Source organism: Agelaius tricolor, unplaced genomic scaffold, assembly GCF_023055355.1.
Source record: "Agelaius tricolor isolate 1412-34295 unplaced genomic scaffold, bAgeTri1.0.p SCAF_2, whole genome shotgun sequence".
NCBI classification, from domain to species: Eukaryota; Metazoa; Chordata; class Aves; order Passeriformes; family Icteridae; genus Agelaius; species Agelaius tricolor.
Window position 1 is genome coordinate 91,667,448 of NW_027269262.1, and position 24,442 is coordinate 91,691,889.

Genomic DNA, 24,442 nt, shown 5'->3' on the forward strand with positions numbered 1-24,442 from the left:
AATATTAACTCTTATATGAATTAAATATGCCAATTTTAAAAGGAGTGTTGGAGTACAGCTTCTACAAATTTGAATAAGAGCCAGTCATTTTTTTAATCAAAACCATGTTAAATATTCATTCATGTTTCACTGTGAGCACTTATAATAAAGTAAACCCTTCAATGTGACCAGCAGTGTAGCAAACTCCTTGAATAATCATAGAATCAATTTTATTGCATGAAACTAAGCCAAATTTTTAGCCAATTTATGCAAAGGCTGTGTTACAATGATGGCCAGTAGTAAAGAGTTCATATTAAAACACAAGTTATTGTTAACATACAGAAAAACAAAACTCAAAGCAAAGCCAGGTTGTAAATACAAACAGTGTAATGATTAAAAGAAAAAAAAATCCAGCTGATGCTACAGTATTACAGTATTTTAAACTCTTAACATGTTTCCATGCCTGTAAGAATTGAATAGGAAATGTATTCTGGCCCTGAAAGAGAATTTAAGTCCAAAAGACAGTGTGTGACATTGTCTAAGTGCCTGTACATGGCACACACATCCCCTGGCTGTCCAAACATTTCAGCAGCTCCTCATTACTCCCACCCACCAATCAATAATAGCAATCTCCTAATTCCTCCTGCATCCCACACATTATTAAAGAAAAAATCCTCCTGTATTGCCATGGTACAGTCTGGAGGGACTGCAGGAGCTGCAGGTAGGGTGACCTGGCTACAACACTACCAAAGATTTAACTGCTGAATATTCCAAAATATGGTGAACTAAAAGAAGCTAAGATGTCTCCATTGTCATTAATTTTCAATTTTTGCTCTCGTTTCCAAGTAAAATCAGCCATTTAACCAAAATGTCCTTTTCAATAATCTCTGCAGTAAGCTACAGCTTCCACATGGACATACTCTGTGTGTTATAAAAATTGATAATATTCATTAGCAGTTTAGGACTGGGAAAAATTAAACAAAGAAAGTTAAGTAGACTTCTGCAAAACTGAAATTTCCACTAGGAGATATAATATAAAAGTGGTAGCAAACCAAGCATTCAATATCCCATAGGATCTCCCTTTCCCTGCTTTGCTCGGTGTAGAAAATTAAAATGTACAACACCATCAGTCAACAGGCTGTGCTTCAAAAGATTTTGCAGCTATGAAGCAGAGAATATCACAGAGTTCTGGCTGAAAACTCAAGTAACTGGGACTCTTTAAGTGAATTAATCAGCAGCATGAGAAATAACCAACTCCACAGGAGATTTTGTTGTAAATCAGTGCTATGCTCATGTTTTTCAACCAGGGGCATCAAAGATCACTATTGAGGCAGGAATGCCAGGCACAATTCTATGACTCAAAAAGCCTCTTTTCCTAAGAAAACAGTGGAATTTGGCATAAAGAGAATTAAAAGGAGCAAACCAAGGGTGCAGGGAAAGAAGAAACACACGTTTTCCATCCTTACAGTGATGCCTTATGCAGAAGCACCAAAGGAAGGTTTTTCACCACAGAGCCCAGGTTAGAAACCTGCTGATGGTCAAAGCCACTCTGCAGAGCCAAAAGTGACCACTGAGCTCAGAACACACAAACCACTGACACAAACCACTGGTTTTACTGGTCCAGGGCAATCATGGCCAAATCCCATCAATCATACTAAAAATGTCGCCAAATCTTTGAATCCTCTGAAGAACTGAGACCAGGTAAGCTTTATTTCAGAAGTTGCTGATTATGGCTAAAGTTGGACATACTTACAACAAAATACTTTAAACCATTTTTAATCTTCTTATTTATACACAAAGTGCTCACAGGTTTTAACATATGAGTTGAGGGTGGTCAACACACTTGAAAAAGACCAAAGAATTAAAAGAGTACACAAATAATGGAGTTCGGGGTCATTTCAATTTTAATAATTAACACAGGCAATAGTGATGGATCATTGCTCCTTAAAGTTGCTCCTCACTAGGTCATCAAAGAATTAAAATATGAAGCAGAGAGTTAAATTTGCTTTAAAAGCAAAGGTTTTAGCAACAATTTGCTGATGATCTGGGGACTTTACCTGAAACTTGCAACTCACATGGAAGTGTTGGGGATGAAACATCCCATGTTCCAAAGCCTCTGAACAAGCTTTATTGAGAACCTCAGACAGAAGTTGCATTATTATGACTCTTCAAAATTAAATTGATTCAGTTTTTCATTGTGGGAACATCATTCTAAATGGAAAATTAGGGCAAGTAATTCTTCTGTGCTACCCAGAGTAAAAATATTTTCTGTATCTCAAAAGTTAGTAATGCAATTGTCTGGACCTTAATAAGAAATATATCACAAGAACATTACCATTCATATGAAAAAAAAATCAGAGAAATTACTTTAAAAACACACACTGTAAGAAAAAGAGGAAATTTAAGTAGCAGCCACCTCTCATACAAGACAATCAGAACTGAGAATTACAGGAAAAAGTGCACAGTCAGGTTTCCTATTTACTATCAACCAACAGTGGTACTTAAACTAAAACAGATATCAATTCTACATTTATCTTCAGCTAAGTAAAACACCTAAAGGAAAATAAAGTTCCTATCAAATTCTTTGCTATCACAGACTGTCAGTAAGTGAAAACATTATCATTCTTCCCATGCTGCTGAAAATTACAAGCCAGTAGATTCTGTATAAAAGATCATCAATCCATTTTGACAGCACTCACCCCACTGGAGAGGAGCCAACTGCAGATGCTCCAGGACCAGCTGATTCAGAACCCCTTCCACACTGGCCTCCCCTTCACGCTTCAAGGAAGGGTAAATTGGAATTAAGGAAAATTTTGTTTCAGAGAGGAAAAGGGTATGTGACATGCACAACTTTTATTATTGCAAATCAAAAACTTCCATCTACAGATTCATTAATATGGTTTATTAACCCATCAATTGACCGACAGTAAAAGCACAGCAGTTGATATCTTCTGAAAATTAAAATTTAATTCCACTGAGGATGGTTAAAGCAAAGGTAAAATATACTTGAACCATAATAAAACACAAGGGTAAAAAAGTCTGGGAGCTGCAAAAATGCAAAACCTTTAAGTATGTGGTGCAGGATGAGAATTCAGAATGATAAATCAGGAATAATCTGAAAACAAAGAGGTTAAAATTTGATAGGGCAATAGAAAACAGAACAAAATTTAACAGGGCAACAGAAAACAGAACAAATGTCTGCCAGGACAGCCCTGACTGCAGACTTGGTGCCAGTTCCATGGGATATTGGACAGTGGCAGTGTCATTACTGAGGGCAAACATCAGACCAGAACCACAGGCACAGAACTTCCAAGCTCCCCTTTCTACCCTGCATGAGCTCAGAAACAGGCCCAGACTGAAAAGAGAACAAATTAGAAAATTTTTCTTACTCAAAGGACAGCAGAGCACCGAAATAAACTGTTGTGGACAGAAGAATCCCTTTTAAAAGGGCTTCAAAACAGGTTACACAAGTGCTAAAATAAAAGCATAGACAATATCCAATGTCATGCAAAGCCAGTATTATCTACTTAAACAAATTAATAATAATTCTGTTTGATGAGTCAATCAAGATAACATTTATTTGTAACAGGAAGAGTGCTGGATTTCTTTTTTCTAATTCCCTGACTGCAGAAAGGCACTGGATTCACAGGGCTTGGAAGCACATGCAGATGTGAGCACCATCTTGTATCCAGGCATGTGTCCCACCACAGTTAAAGAATAAGCTCCTGGTGAAGTTCATCAAGATTTCAGCCAACTACTCCAAAAGTACTGGAACCCTGGTCCTCAAAAAATACATAAAAAATGAAATATCTGAGCTTTTATGAACAGCTTCTAAATGTGATCAGTCCCATTTCTGTAAACTCTGGAGATGGACACACAGCATCTGACTGCTGAAGTATAGATTCACCTGTGGCAGTTAAAAGAAAATTAACAAGCACTGCAGACAACTAATTTCTACCACAGGATATAGTCTTGCAGGGTCTCCAGAAGATTTAAAGAAAAGTCTTGAAAGCTCAGAACAAGCACAAATCTAACAGTGATTGAGACTCAAGAGCTCAGAGATGATAGAAGTGGAAAATCAATACCAAGTGCAGGATTCTTGCCATTATTTTTTAAAAATATTCTCATTATGCCCAGAAATATGTCATAAATAGCACCTTATTTTTTTCTCCTAAAGAGACCACAAATAAAGAATTCACAAACCCCAAAGAGTCTGAAAGCTGTAAACACCATTAAAGAAAAGCATCTATTTGGAAAACTGAAGGCAGCAGAATATCACCTTAGAATAGTGCTGCTGCTGAAAAATGAGACTCAGAACACCAGCACAACTCAATAATTTCCATAAAACACACTAGAGGGTAGAGAATAATTTGAATTACTTCACAGATACAGCAGATAAATAATTCTGTTATCACACCTTTAATCTAAGGACTGTAAGTGAGAGAAAACACTAATAAAAAGGCAGTATTTAAAAGATGCTTTAGAACAGAGTGGCTGCCATTAACTGTAACATTAAACTAACTTTAATGTAATTTACTTACAACAGACTCACAGTGGTGCCTGGAATATCACAAATTTTCACTGTTTAGTGCTTCATGGAAAGCTTAATGTCTCAACTAACACTATAAAATTATAATAAAACAGGTGATTCTCCCTTCTTTATCATTGCCAAATGCTACCAAAGCAGATCCATGTATTCAGAGGTAGAATATTCCTCCTGGAACATAAAAGCACAGGAGGCAGTGAGGCACATCTGGGGTGCTGTGTCCAGCCAGGGCTCCCCAGGACAGGAGAGATGTGGAGCTCCTGGAGCAGGGCCAGGGCAGGACAACAAAATGAAAGGGCTGGAGCATCTCTCTGGCAGGGAAAGGATGAGGGAGCTGGGGCTGTTCAGCCTTTAAAAGAGAAAACTGAGAGGGGACCTCATCCCTGCCAGTGTCTGCAGGGAGGGCTCAGAGCAGGGGCCAGGCAATGGCACAAGAGGAACAGGCAGGAACTGATCCCAGGAATGTCCACCTGGACATCAGGAATAATTTCTTCCCTGTGCAGTGACCAAGCCCTGAACAGATTGCCCAGAGAATGTGTGGGGTCTCCCTCACTGGAGATATTCCAGCACTGTCTGCACACAATCCTGTGCCTGTGCTCTGGGATGGCCCTGCTGGAGCAGGGAGGTGGCACCAGGTGACCCCACTGTGGTCCCTTCCAGCCTGAACCATTCTCCAATACTATTGGTGGTTTTCTGGTCACACATTTCAAAAAAAAACTTTAGAAATCAAACTGAATGGCTCTTTGCAAAAGCTAAAAAATGCTTTAAAAAACTCCAAAACCAAACCCCAAACAAAACAAAAAAAAAAAGGAGGGGGCAACAAAAACAACAACCAAAATAAAACAACAAAACCAACAAACAACAACAGAAAAAAAAAACCCAGAAAAACCCACAAACTGATTACCAGAGAACAAAATTATGTCCTAACCCAAAAGTAGTTTAAGCCTTCACAGCCCAAATTTTCAGATAAATAAATTTCCTTATTCTGTCACAAGCACCAAGCTCATTTTTAGCACACTGCTTATTGTCATCTAGTGGCAAAATGAATTCTATAGACAAGAAATAGCTCAGTGAGTGTTCTTGTAGATTAATTCTGGAGGTTCAGGGTCTTATTTGTTTATTTTTCAAACAAATTGATGTATTAGTTTATCTTAGATACATGGCTATGGATTGTAGAACTGATGAGAAATTTCAACTTTCACAATTCTGTGTTAAAGAAAGATGCAGCATTTAAATGGTTAGGCCATGCAGAGATTATTTGACTTATGAAATAAACTGAATTTGTCTAAAGAGATCATTGAATGAAGCAGCAGAGAGGAGCCTGGTGGCAAAGGAGGGAAAGGTGAGGCTGAGATGCAACCAAAGAAGTGGAGTTGTTAAAACAGAAAGGAATAAACACATAAAGGATTTATTTATTTGTTCACACGGACCTACAGAGGGATCTGGATCATGGAATTCCATCTCACTGATCTCTGTCTCCTGACTATACTGTCAGGCAATTGCACTAAATTGTTCACTATAGGACAAATACAAAACTGAAAATTGCAACAAACTCATTACCTTGGAGATGAAAAGCGACCAAAATATGCAATAAGAAAATATAAAAGAGAGAAAAGCTTAACTCCAGAGTTTGCCTAAGACAAAGCCTTTAGAAGTCAATGAAAGCAAAGGAGTTGAACAGGGGTTGCCAAGATACCCTTTTATTCTTAGCTCAAAGTCAAAGACGATAAAACGCACAAGTGTAAGATCCAGGATTTAAAATTCATTGAAAAAGACTGCCCAGATAAACACGAGTACAGGCTGCCAAGGTGAAGTCTGACCTTGCAGAATTTATCTGCTTAACCAAATCTCCACACATTTTGCTGAGGTCTCACTGCCATCACAAACCTGCTCTTCTTTTGGAGCCACATTGCTGACCCAGGCCTCCCTTCCTAAAGTTAAATCTTTGTTATTAACAACACAAGAATCTGCCAGGATTAAAAAAGTTGACTTCCAGCTTCCAGCACCACAGTTCACATTTAACAGCTCAAGATATTTTCATCTGCACAATCAAATCAGCCCCAGTGGGGGCCTCAGAGCTAACAAACACACAACCACCAGATGCTGTTTAAAAAAAAAAAAACAAAACAAATCAAAACAAACCTAAAAACCTAATTTTTCACAGTTGACACCCTTATTTCACGTTTCTGTGGCAACAGATTGAATATGATATAAACTGTTTCATACCAAAAGCTAAATGACAGTCAAATGAACCAGTTATTTCCCCAGGGAAAACTTTGGTCTTTTACACTCTCTGGATTGCCTCCTGTGTAGCTGGGTACTCACAATTGGAACACAGTCTGTTACCTAAAACCTACTGCTTAAAAAGACAATTGGTTTTAAAAAATGGCTCCTATCTGGAAATTATTCATGTTTTTTCTCCCTACAGCACTCCACATCTTGCATCCTAAAAGAAATTATTTCCAATACATATGTCCTTTGCAAATAAATGCAGGTGGGAGAATGCACATAATCATAAAATATAGCAAATGTTCATAAATAAGAATTATACTAATTAAAAATAAATCTGCATGAATTGCATATTTTACTTACAGCAGTTGCCTTATTCATATTTTAAGCTTTCTCCTTGATTATTATTGTGGAATTTTAATATTAGAACTAATTATAAGCAGTTATTTAGGGTCTTAAATAATAGTTATTTTTGCAAACAATAAGAAGCAGCATAGAAATTTAAAGAAACCTTTACTGATGCACAGAAGTTCCACAAGATGTAATACTCTCATAGCTGATGATTCATATTTATGAACAAGATAAAGTCATCAAAAGTGGAATAGACACAGAAAAGTGAATTTCAGTAAGAGTTATCAGTAATTTGCTGTGAAGCAAATGAGATGACTCAAGGTTCTGTCTGATAGATAATAATTTCAAAATCCTGATTGGCTGCTTCCATGATGAAATACAAAAACATTCATAATTTTAATGTATTTGGAAAAGATGGCAGTGTTCAGAAACTTAACAAATGAGTGGAATTTATGAAGATCATTGAGATGAAATGATGAAAAGTCCCAAGTGCCATCCTAGAAGAAATCAACAAATCTATAAATGAAAGCTGGGAATAATAATTCAGTCAGTTATGCTGGACCACATGAAAAAAAAAATCAGACAATAGAATTAAAGAAAAGTTCTCAGAGAAAACATCACCTCTGAAACCTGGAAGGTCCAATTTTATTCTGTGAGAAATTTCACCTGCAGAATTGCCTCCAGCTTTGGATCCCACATATTGAGAAAAATAGACCTGCAGTGCAGGACAAAATCAGCAATATGACTGAAAGAAAATGTGCTTTGAAAGAAATTTTGGCAATTAGGTTTAAATATGGGAAACAAACTGAGGAAGGGGCACAAAATACAATTCAAAAAACGTAAGGGAACATTGCAAATAGGACAGACTTCCTATACATCACAGATATTAAGGCTGAAGTAAGGAAAAAAAAGTCTAACTATTAAAAAAGTTAAATATGGAACATGATATTTAAGGTGGCACTGGAAGTCTGTCTCATTTTTTAAAGGCTGTTAGGGCCAGGTTTAGAATATTTTCAAGAAAATGACCCCAAAATGTTATAGTCTCATTTCACTGAAATAGCAATTCCTTCACAGTACATTAGAAAATTTCTCTGGCTGCAATCAAACCTGGGGATAGGAGAAGATGGATGAAGGAAAGAGCTTCGTTTTCAGAAGTCATTCTCTGACCCAGCCCTCTGCCCAGCTGCACAAATCACAGAATAATTTATATTGAAAGGCAATTCCAGTCACTGTCCAGCCCTGTGCTCAAAGCATGGAAAATACTGAAATTGCACCAGGCTGTTCAAGGCATTGTCCGGAATTTTTTAACATCTTCAAAGACAGCAATTTACAGCACTTTTGGACAACCTGTTCCAGTATCTGAGTAGCCTCATTGTGAAAAGGAATTTTCCTAGTACCTAACTGGAATTTAGCAGTCTCCTCATGGCACACCTTGCTCCAAGGGTCAGATGAACTTTGTTGACTGCTGTAGCTCCCAGGCTTTGAGGAGGCTGCTCCTGGAGGCCCAGAAGCTTCACTGGGAAAAGACCCAGCATCCCTCCCAATCCTGCCTTCCCCAAGTTCTCCTCTGCTCAAGTCTGGAGTCATTATCCTGCCATGTGCCTTCCTCACTTCCCTCTGGATATTGAACTCCATCACCTCAGGACAGCTGCAGCCAAACTTCAAACAGTGCAGCTGGATCATTTGTTCTGGGAGCAGATCTTGCACGGCATCTACCAAATCAAACCATCCACCACCTGTACACAAAAACTGCCCTGAAAGTATTTCAGAAATAAGCTCATCTGCAACTGGAAGACATCTCCCAGTCCTTAAAGTTCATCCAGGTTTGCTTCTTGTTTGGGTGGTCTGTAACAAACACACAGCAACTCACTCTGTTGGACAACTCTGTCCTTGGTCAAATTGTCAATTGTCTCATCCCTCTTTTCCTAATAATTCCCTGTGCACACTCTATTTTCTCCTCCAGATGCTTTTGCAAGTCCTGGTATGAGCATCTGGCAGGGGCCTTGGGTCACACCTCAGGGCAGATTCTGTGACATTCACTCACCTCAGACCATCCCTTCCCATGCCATGCACACAGTCAGGACAGAAAAGTTATCTGGGGAGCTCTGAGTTATCTGAGCAGTTGTTATCTGATCAGAAAAGTTATCTGGGGAGCTCTAAGTAGTTCAGAGATGATGGATAACAAAGGGATCACTTGGAATTACTATTCAAGAGACCTGCAAAAATGCCTCCTCTAGGAGGAAATCTCAGTAATTCTACCCCTTTGTCATTTTGCAAATACTTTTCCTCTCTTGGCTGCACTGAGGCTGAGTCCTGAAGGAAGACAAAGCTAAAGCAGCTGAACCATCCATCCATTTCTCTGCCTGTCTGTCCATCAGCATCAACTCTCCTGACCTGTGTCCAATTACTCTGATGGGAGAAAAATATCTCAGAAATCAAGTTTCTTACACTTAGCAGAATGGAGAGTATAATATTTTTTAGCAACTGGTTTACATCTAAATATTGCTGCAAGAAATAAAAGGATGAAGCCAGAGAGGTTCAGGTAGCACATAAGGAAGAATTTCTTTATGGAAAGGGTTGTCAAGGTTGGAAGGAACTGGCCAAGGAGGTGGTGGGGTCACCATCCCTGGAGGTGTTCAAGAAAGGACTCCGTGTGGTGGCACTCAGTGCTGTGGTTTAGTTGGTGGTATTTGGTTCAAGTTTGGATTTGATGATTTTGGAGGTATTTTGGTAACTTTTCCAACATTCATGGTTCTACAATGCTATGGGAAAGACTAACTCTAGTTGGGACATGACACCTGGAAAAGAATGTACACATTTCTTCAAGGATTTTCAAGCACCTGTGAAACTTGTTGCCTTTCATTAATTAGGTGAGTTTTAGTTCCTGAAACAGAGAGAAAAATCATGACAAGTATTAAAAATACAGAAATTAATGCTTGCACTGAATTTAACACACAGAACTCACACACTGTTCTACTGGTGTCCAAGGTACTGACCAAAACTGGGATGAAAACTGGGGTTAAATCCAGAACACAGAATGGATGTAAACAGTGTTGCCCAGCAACTGGAATGAGTGAGGATGAATTTTTACACCTTGACAAAATGATTACAACTGTGCACTCAATTCCAGTGTAAGAATTCATCTGTGCTATCACAGAATATTTATATCTTCCCATAACACAGACATTTTCCAAGCGAGTTCTGGTTAAATATTGACATTTTTTGCATAAAAGGAGCTCTCCGAAATGTTGCTTGGGGAGTCTGGACTGAACCAGGCATTAGGAATCTCATTTATGTCTCAAGCCTTGCCTTTGACAAATCCTGATCTGATTTAATCATCACACGATGGTTAAGGGTGGAAGGGACCACTGGAGGTCATCTTGTCCACCCCCTGTTCAAGCAGGGTCCCCAGAGCAAAGATCTTCAATATCTCCAGGGCAGGAGACTCCAGAGCCTCTCTGGGCACCCTGTGCCAGTGCTCAGCCACCCTCACAGTACAGAAGCTCTTCCTCACAATAATTAGCAATGAAACATCATTTCAGATCACTGGATTAAAGTATAATTAAAATTACAAACAGATCAAGCACAATTTGATTGCCATTCTTCTCTCATCTTCTGCCACCCCCTATCATGTGAATTCAAGGATGATCTGAGTGAAAAATATAAATCTCCAGGGAAGTGCTGAGTACCATCACATGGCTTGGGGGACTGTTTACTGTACAGAATGTTTCCTGAAGAAAATCATGAGAAAGTGTATTTTTGACAAGCCAAGCACAAGATTTTTTTATAGAAATCACGAAATTTATAGCAACACCATTGGTTTATTTTAACTCTAAACTGAATGCTATTTCTTATTAATAATCATAAGGCAATATTTTACTGCATTTAGAATTATTGTGGGGATTTTATGCTTAGAATGACTAAGTCATCACACAAGTCCTGTCTAAGCCTTAAAAAGCTACCTAAGATTAGATACATTACTAAATCTATAGAGAGGACTTGGAAATAAATTATTCTAATATGTTCTAATTTACCCAAATTTAATTAAATATATGCAAACTCTCTAAATCTAGCTTCATTAATTTCTTCATGATTCAGTTACTCGGTGTGGGAGAGAACAGAAAAATTTGACCCCATGAATCTACTACTCAGCAATCCTAACTACACTTCCTCAGTTCCCTAAAAGCTGGGAAAAACACACAGGATTTATGACATGCCCAGTGACTCAGAAAAAGCCATTATAGGATGACCCAAGCATTGCCTAAATAATATACAGCACAATTAACCTCAAACAGTCTATAATTATGATAAGCTTCACAGTTCTAATTACTTTTCTTTTCAGTAACACTGCCACGAAGTGAGTTGAATTATAAAATAAAATGTATCAGAGGGCATCTATTTATGTACTTTTAAAGCAAGTATTTATGAAAGGATATAATTTTCCAGCAAATATCCAGCTTGCTGTTAATCTCCAGGCCTCTTGCTTGTTGCCTTTCTTCTTCCAGCTGCTTTGCATTGGCCAACTGTGCCCCATCAGCTGGGGATTCTGGGAAGCTCTCAAAATTGAACTTGTCCACTTGGATAGCCATGCTGTAGCAAAGGAAAAGAAAGAAAAAAGCCAACATCATCATTCTTGCTGATATTATTTCTGCAGAAACTGCAGACACTGTGAACACAGGCAATACAATGTCAGTATATTGGTTTCAGTGGCAGCCAGTCTGTACTCAGTGATATAGAAACCATATGGTTTATGCTACTGAAAACAAAAGTCTAAGCCTGTTGATGGTAAAAATGTTTTACAAATCATCAATCAACATCTTGATGACTTTGTGAGAGGTGCACAAGACATTCATTTTGCAGTTGCAAGCAGATGACCTCACTGTGGTTCTGCAGAGGTTCACCTGCCCCACTCTTGGTAGGTGCTCAAGACTTGCTGAAAACAGCAACAAGACTGGGCCAAAAGCTGAAGAATATTCTATTTAAAGTTGTTTATTAATACCAACCCATACAAAAGGGAAGCAGAATATTATATATGAAAGTGTCTCCTGAAGTGAACTGTAACACATTGGAGAGTCCATTGGTTTCACAAGGCAACTTCCTCACTTTTCCTTGCAAAACTCAGGAAGGAAAAACAAAATATAACAGAAGCAGGGCCTTAATGTGGCCCTTGGACACTTCTCTCCTGCTTTGTGCATCTTCATGAATTACAGACCATATTAATTTCAATATCACAGTAAAATTCATTGGTAGCAAATGGTTAAATAATTGCTTTATTAAATGTACGGTAAGGCAGAAAAGGTAATCAAATTAAATATAGTACACTATAATGCATACTAAGTACTGATATGTTAAATTAGAATCACTAATCTAATATAAAAGGGAATTTAGACCAGCTCACATCACATGAAATGTGGTTATGGAAGATCTAATATACTATGCTGCCAAAACAGCTTTAATTTCCTGAATTGTCTGAAATAGAAAAATAATTAGGGAAGAATTAAAATATATTGCTCTTGAGATGACTTTGCACTTAAGGAGACCAAGCAACAGCTTTGAAAACCATTCAGGATGAAATGCAACTGCAAACTAAGAAGCTGGGAAGGGCATTTCACAAAACACAGGATTACTATTATCCTTTTATCTATTTCTCCATATAAAGAGGGAAATATATTCCATGAATGTTGCCAAAAGGAAAACACCAGTAACAAATGTCAACAAGAAAGAGCTTTGAAATCTCTCCAGACCAGAAAATATTTTCTATAATTCTCATTAATTCAAAAGAATCTTGACCCCAAAAGAAACTGGGTGAAAATAGATGGCAATTACAAGGAATTATCTAGAGCTTGTGAAGTTTGCAGTGAGAAGGTGAATTCAAATAAGCTTTATCAACACTGAGCAAAAACTGATATCTCAGGAGAAGCTTCTGAAGTTTCCCCTTCAGCATTCTAGTGGAAGGTGTCCATGCCCATGGAAGGGGGGTGGAACTAAATGTCCTTTAAGGTCCCTTCCAACCCAAAGCATTCTATGATTTTATGACAAAAAAAGTTCAAATATAGCATTCAGGCAAAGGTTTCTATAAGCTCCCACTTCTGCAGCCTGCATCTTTGCTGATCCTCACATCCCAAAGGCGGAGGAATTAATCTGTTCCTCTCTAAGGGGGGTTTTGTTTTGGCTATTTTTAATGCAGTAAGAGATCATTAGAAGTTCTTCATTTGCATGCAGAATCCATCAAGTGCTGGGCATATTCAAAAGCTAAAGATGAGTTATAAAAGTGGATCACAGTAACTGCCAAATTCAAGCCAGAAATAAAGACCATAATGAAAAACACCCAGATACAATCTGAAGAGTGGATTCTGAAAAAAATTACCAGGCCTGAAACTATGACTAACAACATCAATTCTTACTGGCATTGAAGTATGATTTGATTCTGCAATGGCAGGATAGGTTTCCTGGATTTTGCACAGGCAATGCACATGAACAACACAACTGGAATGTTCTGAATTTCAGTCTTTGTTTCCGAGATCACTCCACCCCTCTGTGGTACACGAGCAGATGCAAACCCAGTACTTGATTTCTATGATATACACAATAATGCTGATATTCTCACAGAAATATATATATAGTTGATTTCCTATGGCCTTATTTTAACAAATTGCCTTTGCTTCTGAACAGTCAGAAGTATTTAGAATCCATCTCTGAAGGGACCAGGAAAACAGCTCCCATCTAATTAGTGCTGCACTTTTCTAAGTGATTGATATTTGAGAAATATGTACCTGCCTAACAATATTTAATATGCAACTGCATCATTCAGATTGCATTCCTCTGTTGCAGGATCATTGCTGGCATTATGGTCAGTATAGTAATTTTTGTCTGGAAATTAAATATGCATGTAAGCACTTTGTACCCCAACAGCCTCCAATAAATCCACATCAGCTTTAGGAACACAGCCTAGACTGCTCTTAACTCTCCATTGTGTATTTCTGCTTGAAGTAATTTTTATTAAGCTCTAAGTTATGGAAAACTTTAGTAAACAGGGCTCTCAGTACTCAGAGACTCTACTAAGTTTTCAAATCTTCTAACTATGTTTTTATTTATAATGTTTATACTGTATTTAGCACAGTAGCACCTCATGTCACATGAGTAGCTACAAAAACACCCCCAGTGACACACTTGCCAGCTAGAAAGTGAAGAGTCTGAGTAAAACAGAACTACAGAGAGAAAAATATCCCACAAAACAGTACTATGAACACAGCTCTAGGTAGGATATATGAAAGCAATAAAGAGAGATAAAATAAAATGTTTCAAGACTATAATTCCTCTCAAAGCAAAGCACAACAGAATTAAATCCTTGCTCTTTTTCTTAAAAGTATCTGCCTTTTATCATGTGTATTCTGCTTCCTCTTGTGCTAAAAATATTAAGTTTTGTCTCTGCATTTTTTTTATCTGTAATGTTGCTTCAGTATTTTTTCCTCAGCCTATGGAACATGTAGTACATGGGAAGGCTTTGCACAAGAATCAAAACAAAATATAAATACCATAACCTAAATCAGTCATTCATCCTGAAAAACGTACCCCTACTCAAACCCAGCTTCTTCACTTTCTTTTTAAATACAAAGATTTCTCCCATCTCAAGAGATGCATTTCACTGGGGAGGTGTTAACCAGTGGACAAACAATTCCCAGAGCCAGCTGATGGAATGAGAAAATGGATAAGCTGGACAATGAATTGCAACCACCAGCTGAAAAAAGGATCTTTTTCAACATCTAAGTGATCTCTAGAGATCACATGGACCTCACCCTGAGGAAGGAGAGGGCAGTGAAAGGCAGCTTTTTAACATCACCAACTTTGTTGCTGGGCTGAGCATCAGAATGATGAGACTGAAATGTGTTTTAGCCAAAGAAATAATTCTCTGCTGTCTTCTGCAGTTACTTTGTGACTTGTTTCCTGTCAAGAGTTCTCTGCACCTCTCCCCAAATTTGTCCTTGCTTGTTGTGATATACAAGAATCTATGGATCTATACAGAAAAAGGTAAAAATAGACAATTCAGTCTGAAACGGGCATTCAATTTGTTGCAAACAGCCAGGATAATGACAGCTCACATTGTGCAAGGGCACCTGTTCCTTGCCCTTCACAGTAATTACATATCAGGGAAAACAGAGAAGATCTTAAAACTCAAAAGTTCAGAAATAAACTTGTTCCAGGAAAGGGGACTAGAATTCCATTTTAACTTCTTTGCCTCATGGGGAGCTATATAAATTTTCTACTAGATGAGTTTTCAATAAATGATGAGATATTTGTATAAAAACACTGCATTATGCAAAAAAAAAAAAAAAAAAAAAAAAAATTAAATATCCAATCCTGCAAAGGCAAAACAGGTTTTGTTTCTCTCTGGCCAAACTTGTCTGAGCAGGAGGAGGAATAAAGCAACAACAGTTTTCATGAATAATGAAACAACCATGTTTTGAAACTACTGGGTTTTGTCACGAAAGCAGCCCAAGCCACTGTGACAGCTCCTCAGACAAGTGAGCATCGATACAGGGATGCAAATTATTCAAATACAAATGAAAAGGATGAAGAGGAGAAGGTCAGCTCATTAGCAATGCTGATGATGTGTCTGCACGGTCTCATCTCACGTCATCTGTCAGGATGGCTCACAGGGAAACAAGTGACAAACCTCCTGATGGCACAGCCAACATCTCAATGACAGCCACCTAAACTCCCATTAAAGTCACAGTGCAGAGCTGCTAAAGGCACTGGACAGCTCATTTCACCTCTTCTCAGAAAAAGAGCTGCAACTTTACTGGAAATCTTACCCTTCCCTGACAACAAAACACTCAGCAGAAAGGATCTGCAGGCAGGAAAACAACTTCCTGCAAATGACATCACGACTGCTCCCGAGCCAGTGGCACCCAAATCCCCCTTGCCCAAAGCAGTGCCACTTAAAACCAAGCAGCACTGACAGCTTCATAGAAATGGCAACTGGAAATAAAAAATCATGGGTGAAAAACTGAGTAAGGAGCATCACTGGCTGTGCTGCAAACTCCTGCCTTTGCTGCTGGGAGGAGAGTGGGCAGGTCCCAGGCACGTCCCATCCACCAGTGATGCACCTCAGGTCCTTCCATGTCCTCCTCTGAATCTATAAAGTGAAATTAATTAAGGGATACTCTCCAAATAAAACGAGGTTAAGAGCAGGCATGGTATTAAAAGAAAAGCAGCAATCTGGTCAACATAAGTAGATTTCAGCTTTCATTAAGTAAATAAAACACTGCTGCTTAGCTTGGAAGAATAGAATATAGAGATAATCCTTATTTGATTATCCTTGGGAAAAAACAATATAACAGGAACCCAAAAACTCTTCCTCATGGCTAACTACCTATTTAAATACTATCATCCACAGAGGAGTTTGCAAGCTGCTTCCAAAATGAAGCTGACAGAAGGCAGTTGGAGACTTTACTCAATATTATGTTTCATTCTCCTTTCTTATATAAAAGTAGACAGTAGGGACACTATGCCAGACCATGTTACTGCCACTTATGCAGAATGCTTATGTGCATGAAGAATGCCTGTACACTCAATGATTTTAAATTTCAGGAAAACTTGAAGTGATGAGGATACTCTTGTTCTCGCATTCAAGAGGGTGAAAAAATGCATGAGGCAATTTTCCTTTTAAAATTTTGCCTGATTCTTTCATTGTGTAATCTCACTTGTAGTGTATAACCTCATGTTTCAGGTGCACATAATTCCACCCTAAATACAAGTCCTGCATTTGGTACCAAACTAGACATGATGCCCCAGCACAGAATAATTTACAGGCAAAGAGGGACCTCAAGAATCAAATCTCTTGTGAGGTGAACACATATATATGATTGGCTGGAAATAATAATGTAAAGTAATGCAAATTAACATATACCTTGTGTTTAATTGTAATTACTTCACAGATTTAGAAGAACAATCTGTGTTTCATTCACTACTATAAAATACAAGTGTAAAATTCCATAGCTCAGGTGACCCACAAGTAATGGTCTCTCCTCCTGGCCTAAAACTGACTGCAGAAAGAAAAATGATGGCTTTAATACCTGAACCATGCAGAGCAGAAGATAAATTTTTCTATGAATCTCAAGAAAGGTCAATTAAATTTAAAAATTTTCATTTAGAACTTAATTATTTATTTAAAATAATTGAAGAGGAGATAAAAGTCAAACTATAGTGCTGAATATTCAACAGTTTAGACTTATCTGAGCGACAACATTAAAGACAATAAAAAGTTAAACCAGAAAAAAATTGTTCCACTGGATATAATGTAATATTTGAAAATAGAGCAGTGCCAAGAGATAGTTGGCTACATAAATCTTCTGCTTAAATGTGATTATACTATGCGTGCTGGGCATATAGCTTCTTAATTCCTAACTCCAAATCTGAAAACCATAAACTGCAAATGAAAAGGCAGAACAATTAACTTCAACTTGCCTCTTTTTTCACTTAAATAATTTGGACTTCCATGGTAATCACCATGCACAAAGCCCTTAGCTACCTAAAGAAATAGGAAATTTAAAATAATAATAATAATGGTTATAGCCTACTTTATGAATACACGAATTTCCATAGGGGGCATAAAGACCATTAATCAATAGCTTTTCATTCTAGGAAATTTGGAAAATCCTAAGTACAGTAATACTTGAAGATTGAGTTAAATATCCTCTCTTTATCACAGCTGAACTACACAAGGATTTCAAAATTCTCTTTATCCAAAATAATGCCATACTGTACCTCCTACCTCTCTCTCAGTGGAATACCAATAATCAGAGAAATAAATGTCAAAATATATATGTTCATATTCAGCTGCTCATTTGTGTAACTCATTATTGCCTTCATATGGCAGGAAGTTCAGAAGAAAATATATGCAATTTAAAAACATGGAATTTTGTGCCAGATATAACAAACAAGATCAAAAAACCTCAATTTTACAGTCATGCAGTTATCACTCCAGCTGTCTGAATCTCCTCAGGAAAAGACTGAGAAGATTGCCCACCCCAAAATACAAACAGCAAAAATAAAAGTGGAATGGGGTCAGTACTTCTGTTCAAAGCATCTTTGCCAGGGAGCCTCAAAAGAAGGAGCCAGGTGCTCACCTGGTGCAAATCTGATTTCCATTCTCACACTGAGCACTGAGGTACATATCCACCAAATGTCTCTGCTCCTGGAATGTCCCAAAGAAACCAGAAGTGCTGGTCATGAATCCCCCCTGGATCATCTCCCAGCCTGGGCTCTGTCCTGAGTCAGCACTGATGGTTTTTGCTGGTCCCAGAGCCCTGCAGGATGGTCCAAAGGGGTGGAGCTGGGTGTGTGCAGCACCCAAAACACTCAGAGGGGTCTCACAGCCTCCTCCATGTGATAAACCTGGACCACCAATTCACTTTTGACTGTAAGAAAAAAGAAAAATTCCCAGTGCTCCTCTTTTAAAGGAATGTGAACACATATATATGATTGGCTGTCTGTGACATGTGGCACACAACTGGAAGGCTGCTTCAGAGAAGATGCTCAGATCCTACTCAAAAACCAAACTAGGGGGCAAAAACCCCCAGGACAGCCTGTACATGTGGGAAATTATTCACATGAGAGGAGTCCATCTCAGTGACTACTCCAGGGAAAATGCAGAGATACAGAGCTTTATATACAACATAAGGAAAATGTAAGTTTTTCACAAAGGAAATGATTCAAACATTTTTTGGGTAGAATCACAGGATGCATGAATGCTCAGTCTGCAAGAATACACATTTCACCATGGACTGTCACTTCAAGATACAATTAGACTTTACATTCACAATGAAATATTAATTTACCTTCTACTTGCTTGTCTTCTCTTTTTATACACAAAGGTAACATTTTCCCTTTTCCCAAAGCACTGCAGCAGAAGTTCACCTCAAGATGATTTAGTGTAATAAACAAATACTTTTTCAAGTTTCCCCTGTTTTCCCAGTATAACCTGTATAATTTTATTACACCTGCAACTTTCACATTTTCTGTTTGGAGCACTCACTCTTTGGTGAGTCTCTTGAAGAGTCTTTTATTTCAAGCTAACCCGGTCCATCGATTTTAAAATATTTATTTTGCCACAGACATTGCTTCTTTTCACCTCTAGAGTTGCATAGATTCTATTACAGATTCTCAAGTCCTAGCTGCAAGTTTTGTGAGTGATGCTATAGTTAAAAAAGGAAATCTAGAACTTCTGCCAAAGAGCAAAGCTGGGGAACAGCCAGGACAGCCTCAGTTTAAGAAACCAAAGCACCAGAACAGCAGTGAACATCTCCCAGCAAAGCAATGTGGTCCATGAGGTTCAACCTACAGAATTTATTCTTTCACTAGTGACAGGAATAATGTTCACAGACATGAGTGGGAGCACAAAGGCTTTAATCATGCTCCAGAAATCTCAGCTCACAGTGAGCATGTGTCACAGGTTCCAGAGCAGTCAACTGCTCAGCACTAATAACAGAAATGATACACATCTCACTCACCCACACACTATTTCACCTAAACCTTTTTTTTTTTTCCCACAAAAATCACTGTACATATTATAAGTTTATTTATTGCTTTCACCAGCAATGACACCTGTATGTGTGTTTTGAAGCATGCTCAGAAACAAGCTATTTTCAGAAAACAAACCAGCAGGGATTGTTCACCCTGGAGAGGAAAATGCACTGAGGACACCTCAAAGCCACCTTGCAGTACTTAAAGGAGGGTTATGAGAAGGATGGGGACAGATTTTTCATCAGGACTTGTAGTGACAGAACAAGGGATAATGGTTTTAAACTGAAGACAATAATGGGTAATAAACCAAGATGCTGCTTCTATTGCTCATGATACTCAGCCTTTGGCAGCCCTGGGTGCAGCTTCAGCCAAATGCAGAGCTGGGCTTGCCTTCACTTTCATCTCATGTTTATATTGATTTATCCTCACACACTTTGCCCCACATATTGCTGAGCTGTGTTAATTATCTGATGTGCTTTACCAGTTTAGCAGAAAATGAGCACAGCTCTAAAACACCTTTTAATTTCAGCCAAAACTCCCCATGTGGAAATCACCATCCCACATAACTGCCCTGCCAGGTGCCCTCCTCCTCCTCAGTGAGCCTTGACCTTGAGCTCCCCTGGGAAAGGACAGCAAAGCCAAATGTCCACCAGACACAGATGCGAACACTACAGCTAGAAATTCAGTATTTATTTAATTATTGTGATGGAATGATCCTCATTTAGGAGCAGTTTCCTGCCACATTAACCTCCCTTGGTCAATTAGGGTGGTATAGAGCACATATTATACATGGCCAATGGATCCTGCTCACCTGTGGCTGATGTCCAGGCAGTGACCAACCCATCCTCAAAGAACTAAAACAAATTAAACAAACCACCAAAGTCAAATGAGATCAAGGGGGTTTTTACTCCTCCTTACTGTGGTTCAGAAATAGTTTGAACATAGTAGTCTAAACTTTAGCCAGGGAAATTCCACCTGTCAGCAAAGCAATGCTTGGGAAGCTTTCACAGAATATGCAGCTGTGTGAAGGATCTCAGAGGTAAATCCTGGATTTTTGGGGCCACTCATAAAGCAACTTTCCTTGTCAGCTTCATATACACAAATCTCTTATATGAGAATGGATTTCCTCACTACATTTGGAGGAAGTGAGGGAAAAGGAACTAGAAATACTGAAAGTTATGGGCAGTCAGCTCATGGTGTCTGAGACAGACACCTTGGTTTTAAAAATCAACTTGTCCAAGCATCCTTTCTTATCATGGCAAGCACAAAACCTCCAGCTGGGGAACAATTCAAAACAAAACCCCCAAAATATGACCTTTCCATTACAAGTTTGCACTGAAGGTATAATTTGAAGTCTGCTACTAAACTTCTTCAGAATTTTCATGATTTTTAGGAGAAAGTATTATTCTTAAAATGAGGCACACAGTAACATGACAAAGGAGTGACAAAACTTTTTATTTAAGTATTTAAGTCATATCTACTTGAAATTACTCTTTGGCAATGTCTAGCTTTAAAAATATGGAGATTTTAGGCTTATCTTTATAATGCTTCATAAACTGAGAAGGGATTATTTAAAGTAAAACATTAACATGGTATTATTTAGAAGCTTTGGCAATGTTTTAAAATGTTCAAGTACTAAAGATGGTTTTTGTCATCATTTATGTTTAGCATAGAAATTTTAAAAGTCTTTTCAATCACCAAAATCTAAATTTTATGAACTGATAAAAAATTTTAATCAATATTCTGTTATTCTCTGTTTATTTGTAATATTCCTTTACATGTAATAAAAGTCCAGAAGATGATGGTATCTAAACATCTGCCACACAAATTTTCCTTTAGGAAAAAAAGGGAAACTGAGAGGTAAAATTCAAAGATATTGAAATAGAAAACAGTGCTTTGCCATGTCTTATATGAAAATTATATCTACTTTTCACTCATTGACTAGATTTTTCTGACTATAAAAAACACAGGCATATCTAGATTTAGGCATCTATTTTAAACTGAATTCCTGTTTAGGGAATCAGATTGATTCTCTGCCTTTAAAGAATGGCAAAATTATCATAGTTTCACTTCCAGCTTACGAAAGAATTGAAATTCATTTTTATACCAACATGATTTATCTTAAAATCATGCTGTGCCATCAGGCTGCCAGTTCCTGCAAAGACACAACCTCCAAAAACCACAGAGAGCACAGACATTAACCTACACAGAGCTTTGGGCCAATTTGACAGTTCAAAGAAAAAATTATTTTTTGTTCTTTTCTATCTACAAAGAGCAATTTAACATAGAAATTCCAGACACAGATTATCCCAAAAGGACAGACTCCTAGTACCAGAAAAACTGTACCCCAAAATTGTGTAGCAGTTTCATGAACTCCCCATCCACAGCTGAGAAGTCACCATGGTTCTGATGCGCTGGTTTGCCCTGAGTTATGCAATTAAACAATTACAAATGGATTAGAGGGTTAATACTAAAACTGAAAGTATATTATTATTAAAATTGGTTGTATATACCCTATGCTAAGCAAATAATGCTGCAAATACACAAAGCAAAGATTACATGATCTGCTTTGTTCCCAACATAAGCCTTTAACACAAAATATTTCCTTTTATTACTTACTATTCTCAATTTCTCTTTTTCCATACAACTACAAAAGAGATGCCATCAAGCAAGTAAATCAAGGAATAAAGCTGCAGAGATTTTTTACTCCCATTTATTCCCATTGAGCCTCCCTGAGGGACATACAAATTGGAAATTGCTAAATTGTCATCTAATAGGCAGAAACAACGGAGGCGAGACCAATTAAGTAAAAGGCAGAAAGTTGTATTACACATGTAATTAAATTAAATTCTTTGACTAGACTACATTAAAATTGTTCCCAAAAAGGACAAAACTCGACTTTAATCAGCACATGACACATTGTAGGACACGTCACTAAAATGGTACATTAGGAGTTTGGATATTACCAAAAAGAGCATTTTTCTTAATTGTAAATCAAGTTACTTCCAGGTGGTAGGAAATTGGCTAAACAGCAGCATTCCCTCCCAGATATACAAGACTTTAATGATGCATAATTGAGTACAAAGTCATAAAAAGTAGTTTTCTTCTCTTTTTCAGGTGTAATATCCTGCAGCTGGGTACCTACACACATTTTTCTAGTGGGACTGTTCTTTTATAGAGATCCCAGAACCCAGGAAACCACCAGATCAAATGTGAGTAACAATAACTGGGGATAATATGGCTTGTGTTCACAAACATCATCAAAAGGAACAATGCAGTGGGGAACAAAAAAAGTGCAAACAATTCTGACTTACAAGGTTTGGGTTCTTCATCTCCTGCCATTCCCAGCACTGAGCCCAAAACCTGCTCATTGTAGGCACCAGCTCAGCCTCCTCCTTGTGCCACTGCACAGCCCCTGGAGCTGGAGCCCAGGCCGAGATGGAAATAATCCCAAAATGCAGATTCAAGGGACTGTCCTGGACTACAGGAAGCAGAGGAGGAGGAGAAGCAACATTTACCTCTGCCCGTGGTGCTTTTCCACACTTTTCCTTTCTGGAAATTGGCTAAAGCAGGCAAAAGGCCATCAGCACTCCATTTTGAGAAGAGCACTATTTAGTTAAACTATTAATTGTTCATCTAGATGAAAATCAGAATATCAGAAATGGATTGACAGCTCTAAGCACAAACTGTCTTTTGGAATTAAATCAATTCTGTGATCGTCCAGCAACCAAGGGGGACAAACATTTTCACAACGTCTGTGCCCTAAGCCAAATTGGTATTTTCCTCACAGTAATTCCCAAAGATCACTTTGTATCTATCTCTTTTTCTGTTATGTTTCTTAGATAGTACCATTTCAATGGCAAATCTGTGACTTACTGTGTAAAGAAGTTCCTATCCTATAGGAACACATTTGCCAGGCAGGCTGAGAAACCCTGTTTGAAGCATTATCATTACTACAATATTGGAAAAATCAGCTTATTGTTTATGTCATACACATACACAAATTAAAATGGAGACTTGGAAAGGAAAAAAAGTGATCTGCTTTCTTGATTGAATAGCATGGAAATGCAGAAAATGAAAAAAACACATGGCTTAAATTGCCTTAGGAAAAAATTAACCCATTTATATGAAAAGAACAAACAGCTTTTAAAAATTATAGATATTTTTAAATGCTAATTATTTGTGTAAACCAGTTCCTGTGCACAAAGGATCAAATACAAGTGAGTTAGTGTAGCTGTCAGCAGCAGTGAGAAAAGCAAGAGGCCAGGAGGAAGACAAAAACCAGGGCTTGTTCTGTTCTGAGGACAAGTAGTACAGACATAACCCACTGTCTAATGTCACCATGTGCTTGCAAATATCACTGTACAGGAGTCCAGCCTGCACAGCCTCTCAGATAATGCCAGATAAATGGCAAGAAGCTCTCCTTCAAATTACACATGGATGGTTCTTCCCAGAAAGGGAGACATAATGTCAAAATAGAAGAGATAACACAACAAAGGAGCTGCCCTGAACCTACATGGAATGGCCCCAGAAACAATGAGCACTGGCACGAAAATATTCCTCATGTAAACTCAAATTCCATCATTAGAGCCTGTGTACATGTATTTATTGTCTGCTGTCACCATGTAATCAGCAGTCACTAATCCCCCCAGAGCTCACTCTCATAAAATTCTCTATTTCATGTTGGAGATCATGACTGAATATTCCAAAGTCCCATCCTATTCAAGTCCTTGTGATTCTGAAAGAAACTAAGTGATAGCTTGAAATAAGCTGCTAGTGATGCCCATCCTAAGAGATGCTTTCCATCAATTT

The 24,442-nt window shown here is 38.0% G+C and overlaps 1 protein-coding gene across 5 annotated transcripts in view; it reads right to left on the reverse strand.

The window, feature by feature from the left end:
* The window catches only part of TRAPPC9 (trafficking protein particle complex subunit 9), a 445,989-nt gene that overhangs the window by 231,461 nt on the left and 190,086 nt on the right, over nt 1-24,442 (reverse strand). For all 5 annotated transcript variants that reach the window (XM_071421860.1, XM_071421859.1, XM_071421861.1 and 2 more), the window contains 2 exons: nt 11,542-11,695; nt 2,679-2,769 (listed from right to left, as the gene is read on the reverse strand). In XM_071421860.1, coding sequence (XP_071277961.1) covers nt 2,679-2,769; nt 11,542-11,695 — 245 coding nt within the window. The remainder of the gene's footprint in view (nt 1-2,678; nt 2,770-11,541; nt 11,696-24,442) is intronic.